Raw genomic sequence first — 6,966 nt, 5'->3', positions numbered from 1 at the left:
AATGACAGGCTGAGAAGGCTCTATTTTCTTGTAAACAAAGCAAACTACACCATTTTAGACGGTCTACTGATATTTGTGCACGATGTGTGTGTCTTGACTTCGGCGTATTTTATATAATCTGCCGTTATAACTGAATTTCTTTTTCGGTGTTTTCCAGAGTCAGTTAGTCAGATAGACTTAAGTAAGTAGCAGAAATTAATAGCTATAGCTCTATAGTCTGCTTTAACTGTTGTGGCCAATTAATTAACATATACCAACTGTAAAAAGAACTCATTAGAATCAAACACAAATTTTCCGCAACTTTTTTTACCAAAAAAATCCTCTTTTTCTACTCTTTTTTTCTAAACTTAGGCATATCACAAGAAACAAAATCATATAAAACTGTTTCATACAACATATTTGGTTCGTACACCGATTTTGGCGCAGCCTTGCACGACATATTTTTAAAACAACCAATTAAAGTGGAAAAGCATTTCCACTATTATTTATAAAACTAAGAACATTTACAATATAATTATGACCAAAATTTTTTTTCTCGAAAACTTTGTTTCCAAAGTATTTTTTCCCAAAAAAACAGTTCTCTAGAAATGTCTCCACAAAATTTAGATTATTGCGTATACACACAATCTATGGACACAAATCCAAATCATACACAAGTAACTGATCTCAGTTCCACTCTTTTAGATGACGGAACAATGTTTTTCTCGCATACTATAAACACCATATCCTTCAGCGGAACTAAAAATAGATATGAAAATCACTCGCAACCAGTAAATTTAACAGAACTCCCAAGAATTTCTGAAAAATATATAAACAAAACCTTACCAATACTACCTTACCAATACACCATGAACAGAATACAAAGTCAAAATTCAGTTGCTACCAGAGAGGTAAAATATTCCAATTTTTAAACGAACTCATTGGGATCAAACACAACTCTTTCACAATTTTTAAAAACATTCCACGTATTCTATTATAGTTTTCTAAAATTAGAATTAGCCACAGGAAATAAATTACGGTCAAAAATTTTTTCATAATAGACAGAAAATTAAAACCATTGACTCTACATTAACACGACAATTGAGCAAATGGAAACTGTCTTCCCATCTGACACTGCATACGATGCGGGGCTTTAATTCTCTTTACAGTTAGAGAACAACAAACAAAAGAAGATATAAAACCATTTATCTTTAAATTTTGGAACGCTCAAGAGGTACGGCTTTTAGTGAATACAAACTCAACATTAATTGAACATTACATTAACGAAGAACAACAACGTTCCCATCAGTAGCGACAAAACCTTCCAAATCGCTAGAACAGCATTCAGAGCTTATTTGATAGAAATTTTCTTTCGACAATTAACAAAAGGTGCAATGCTACTTTTATGCAATCCTGAAACTTTTACATACAAAACACTACTTCGCCCTCTTTCTCCTACACAATATTTGAGATCCCACTAATTAGTGGGATCTCAAATATCAATTAGTTCAACTAGAGGTACAACCAGAGGATGTATTTCAACCAGATCAACTAGAAGAAGAATTTTTAGGAACCAGAGCTACATCTCTTAATTCAGACAATAAACATTCACGAGCTGAAAGCGTACATAAAATAGCACGATAAGAAATAGAAAATTTTGGCTATCTAACTCAAATGTTCTTAAGTACGGCCACAGACAACCTAAAGCTTTCAACACTTTTCTATCTGGTCCATGCACACTTTTTTGCGCAAACTTGTACGACATATTTGTAAAGCAACAAAACAAATGGAAAAGCTTTTCGACAATTAATTATAGAACTCTAAGAAGTTTTACAACGTAATTATGATCAAAATTTTTTTTTCCTGAAAACTGTGTTTGTACATCAGAAATTCCATCATACAAACCCTGAGGATTTGGAACTTTTTCTGAAAAAGTTTAACTTTTTCGTGAAAACAATTCAAAAAGTGAAACGATGGATGACCTACAAACAGTACAGAGAGACTAAGGAATCTTGATAGTCTTTTTTTTTCGTCGTAAAACATTTAATTGTTCTATTGGAAAACAAAGCGTCTCATTCTGACTATTGGAGGCGTTTAGATTACGGCAACTAATAATAACATTTTCCCCAAAGTGACCATTATCTGACTTCTTTTCATTATAAACTTTTTGTTGCTTGATCATAAAGTGATGGCCGCTTGTTTTGCCCCACCATTACTTTTACTGGAAACAGAAAAACAGTGAATGGTAAACTTTGGTCAATATATTGGAAGTTTTTTGATAGCTAAAATCAAATCTTTTTAACTTAGGGAAATGAGATCATTTTTCGTTTGATTCATTTTCTTCTTATATCTGGAAACCGATGAAAAACTTAAAAGAATGAAATGTATTATAAATTTTTAAGTAGTTTTGGCATAAAATTATGCATTTTAATTTATCTGAGAAATGCACAAAATTCAGAGAGAGTAAAATATTTAGAAAATATAGAATTGAATGCTAAAAAACTTACAAAATTTTGAAAAATTTTTACCTTATATACTCGAGAAGTTAAAAAATTGAAAATGATTCTTCAAAAATTATTTAGATTTTCAAGAGCTTTTAAATGGTGTCCTGCTTTTCCACACTTATTCATTTAACACCCCATCATTTCACCCCGATTTTAATCTTTCTATAAAATAAGGATAATTAAATTAGCAATATAATCATTTGGCCATGCCTCGCGGGCCATGGCCATGCCTCAGCGGCCCGTGGGACTCGATATGAATCTATCACAACCGAACGTGGGATTAATTTATCCAGTTAATTATGACAAAACATGCCTTTAATGTCGACTGCTGTGACGGGATGAAATGGTAGAGGGGTTAAATGATAGAGGGGTTGAATGAGAGAGGGGTGAATAAATTGGGGTTGAATGATAGGGGGTTAAATGAATAGGGGTGAAAAGAAGTAGAACCCTTTTAAATGGTACCACTTTTGCATCACTCTGTAAAAGACTTTGAACGGCCGAAATTAACGTAACAGAAAAGCCAGGGTAGCATAAAATTCCCAACCTCCCAAAAATTTGGAGGCTGGAACAATTACCTCATTTTATGTTAATGCAAATTGGTTCATTTTCAATTCAACGGATGCCGGAGCTCTCAACATTGTGATAAAACTTTGGCTTGAAAAAGGTGCGTTTGGAAAATTCATTTTTGCGATATTGTACGTATATATTAGGCTGATGATGCAAATAACTGACATATATTTCAGGCCTGTTCATGATCGTTTTTTGGTGTGCCGTTTTTGTTAAGATTTTAACAGGAAAAAGTATAATCAGAGTATGATTCAGCGCTGTCTTACTGTTACTGTATGCGTTACTGATGCATTTCGTCTTTTCAGGCAATAGAGAATCAATTAAATGGTGTGAACTCGAGTGAGCGTATCCTGATTTTGATAGATGGCTTCCCTAGAAACAAGGACAACTATGACGGATGGAACGAGGAGATGGAGAAAGTTGCCAAAGTGCACGGGGTGCTTTTCTTCAACGTAACAGACGACGTTTCCACCGACAGGTGTCTTGCAAGGGGGGCAGGGGGCAGCGCCAGGACAGACGACAATGTAGAAAGCATTAAAATGAGGTGTGTTAGCGATTAGATGAATTTGTCATAAAATTTTTGTAATATGCAAATGAAGAATGAGTCTCTAGAAAAGTAAGCTAAAATGCTCTAAAAGTTCGATGGAGAGTCTACAGCTGAGTTGCAGAAATATTTTATGTCACATATCTCTTTATTTATCTTTCTTAGGTGCAGTGTTTGAGGAAGATTAATTTCTTCCTGTTTTAAACTCTCTAATTTCTTACTTTTCGCTGCCATCCACTACGCGGATTTGCTCTGCTGTAATACAATACTTTCATATATCCAATATATGACACACCGCACTGAATGAAAGAAGCAGCACTTCTTTAAATTAAACAGACACACAAAGGAATGGTAACATAAGAATCAAATGTTGTTTATTTTTCTTGCAAACTAAATGAGATTTTAAAAAATCAGCAAAACATTCAGCAAAAAATTAATGAGCAAAAAAACATCATTTGTTAAACACTGTTTGACTACATTTTGAATCACTTTTTTAAGAATTTAACACTTCTTAATTATATCAAATTAAACTACTTTTTTTTTCTCTTATCGCATTTTTTGCAGTTTAAACTTTAAAATAATTTCTCTTCCAGTTTTCCAAAACTTCAGAAACTACGATCAAAGTTCAAAGGGGGTTGCAACTGCTCTATGGGAGACAACATGTTGAAAAAGGGAGGCTATGGTGGGTGGAGCTGTGGTCAATTTGCAATTCACAATAGATAATGCAAATGACACAATAATAAGGATTTGTCATAAAATTAGGCGTGTAAGACATGAAGTTTTCGGATTTCTCCGTTTCTTTTCGAGAAACTGTTTGATGTAAAACTTCTATTAGCAAAAATTGGTCTTCATAGTCTTTTTTAAAGTTTTTTCCACCTTAATGAGACTTTTCCAGTCCTTGCCCATACTGAGGTTGTTTTCTCAAATTCGATCGAGTTAGGGTTAGACGTTTGCGCAGCTGGATACTCTGGCTCATCAATTGGAAACATGTTTTGCACATTAGCGGAGGTTTAGGACTTGAGCGCAGAGTTTCGTAGCCAGTTTTGTTAACTGCAATCACTAGACGTCATCTGATGTCTCCTTTTTCTTAACTCTGAAAGAATTAATTCTGTGCACTTTTGCGCGAAAGTCTAGCCAATAGAATACCGCCGTAGGTAACAAAACATTCGTCGCGAAATAATTTCCGCAAGATTTAGTAACGTTTGCCAGTAAATAGTGCTTAAAAATATTGTTTATAATTGTGCTAAAACTGCTGTATTTTTGTTATGACTGGTTGCCCAATTTCGTTCACTTCGTGCACACTTATTGGCATTCGGAATTTTTTAATCATTTCCAAACAAAAACTGGAGACAAATTCCTCCTTGGCTGGTTCAGAATTTTTAAAATTCACTAGATTTCGAATGATGTGTTATTGCTCTAAATAAATGTCGGTAGCTGTTGGGAGCTTGACATCGATCCTCATTTCCGGCATCTCCGCACAAGATTTTGCAATACTAGTCATAACAACTATTTGACCTTTAATCTGTTCTCCTTATTTCAGCTTTGTAAAACACGCTTGATATCCCTGAATAACTATTCTGTTTAACGGGGGTTTGAATCAATGTGGTTTGTATTCATGAGTTGGTAATTAGGTGATGCTGCTATTACTGGCCGGCGGTTGTACTAACAGCAATTTTAAGGGCTTTTTCTTGAACTGGCAAAGCTGGCGATTTCATGTTGAGCAGAATGTTGGCTCTGCTGACCGGAAGTAATCAATAAACAGGAGAAAATCTCGCTGGATTGTAACTTTATCTTTCCTCGAAATTGCAGACGTTTTCGAGATTGCCTCTCATTTCCTCTCGTTTTGCCTCTCGTTTTCGAAATTGCCTCTCATTTCCTGTTTATTTTTCTCAATTGCTGTCTCATTTGTTTGCTGGTTAAATTTTGGTAGTTCTGTCAGCTTTTTGTCACTGTTTTCAGAGAGTTTAGTTGTTTTCCGACCAAATAGAAGTTCTGGATTGATGTGCTTGTCAGTAGCTCAGATCCGTTTTGAGTTCTATTATTCATTTGAATATTCTTTTTAAATTTTTTTGTCGCCTGCAATGAACCGCTTTTCAATAAAAAAGTAAAAAAGCATGAGTAGCGAGGAATTGAATGTTAATACATTTGTCTGCAAACAAAGTTCTGTGAAGACAATTGAAAACGATTCATTCCTGATTACCTCTTTCTTCACATAGAGTTGTAAGAGAGATAATCAAAAGTAAAAAAATGATCTGTAAATGCAAAAGCTGATGGTGAACATGAAATTTAAACACAGAAACATTGTATGAACAAAAATAAAGGAGAGAATCTTTTGTAGTTATTTTAAAACCAAAGTTTTGTTTATCAATTCTGTCAAAGCAGAAAAAATTTCAAACTAACTCTGAAAACTAACCTGGATCTTGTTTAGGAAACCAATTTTGCTCTTTTGTTTGTGGAGCTCACCTCATCTGTTTTCGTTAATTTATTGCGCTGTTTTGTCTTCTGCCATTTTATTGAGAGCTTTAAATTTTAATTTCTATTAGTTATTTCTGCGGTTATATTGCTTTTGCTTCAAAAGCGATTCTATTTTTTTCAGAAATTTTCTAACTAGTTAGGTCTAATTAATTTGATTTAAATATATAGCCTTTAATTTTTTAAATGAAATAAAATCAATTGATCGCTTCCGTAAAATTATTTGACTTCTGTTCTCAACCTGAGATAATTTTGATATTGTCGTTAGTTTACGTCACAAGATCTAATCAAGAGTGTTACGTAAGTTGAGTACCGTGAATTACTTGCGTCAGCACAAAGAGCGTGCGCAAGCATTTTATTTATACAACAGTTTGCTTTCTTATGTACTGAGCTTATTATGACACTATGATTTTTTAACACAATTTGAGCGATCAATAGACATTGACAGTTGTGTGTGTTTTTTTTCAATTTCTGAAGTAATTGCCAGCCTCGTAATAAATATCTATTAAAAGACAAAGTCTTCAAATCAACATTAGAAAACAATGAAAAAATGTAAGATATCATCCAAAGATTTGTAACAAAACAGTTATTTCAAGTCACAGTAAAACAAAGCGTTTGTAACCCTCTTTTTGTGACTTCAACTATTCCAACATATAATCTAATGAGATCGAGACATTTTTTGAACTTATTGGATATAAACTTTACAAAGTGTTAATATGGAAAGCTGTCGGCTTTTTCTCACATCTACGAATAACTTGAACGCTCCAAAAAATGTAGGAACAAAATGCCAATGGATTTTCTTCATTTTTGTTTTTCAATAGGACTGTTTGTCATTTTTTCGTTAAAATATACAAACAAAGCGACAGGTAAATCTAACGGATTGGTGAGAGAATTTAAATT

The 6,966-nt window shown here is 33.6% G+C and overlaps 1 protein-coding gene across 1 annotated transcript in view; it reads left to right on the top strand.

Moving 5' to 3' along the window:
* Positions 1-6,966, top strand: part of LOC142340353 (UMP-CMP kinase-like) — a 90,215-nt gene that overhangs the window by 28,277 nt on the left and 54,972 nt on the right. The window contains exon 3 of the mRNA XM_075390927.1: positions 3,356-3,594. Coding sequence (XP_075247042.1) covers positions 3,356-3,594 — 239 coding nt within the window. The remainder of the gene's footprint in view (positions 1-3,355; positions 3,595-6,966) is intronic.

The sequence above is a fragment of the Convolutriloba macropyga genome, chromosome 5 (genome assembly GCF_964194025.1).
Source record: "Convolutriloba macropyga chromosome 5, txConMacr16.3, whole genome shotgun sequence".
NCBI lineage: Eukaryota > Metazoa > Xenacoelomorpha > Acoela > Convolutidae > Convolutriloba > Convolutriloba macropyga.
This window is presented reverse-complemented; position numbering and strand designations above follow the sequence as displayed.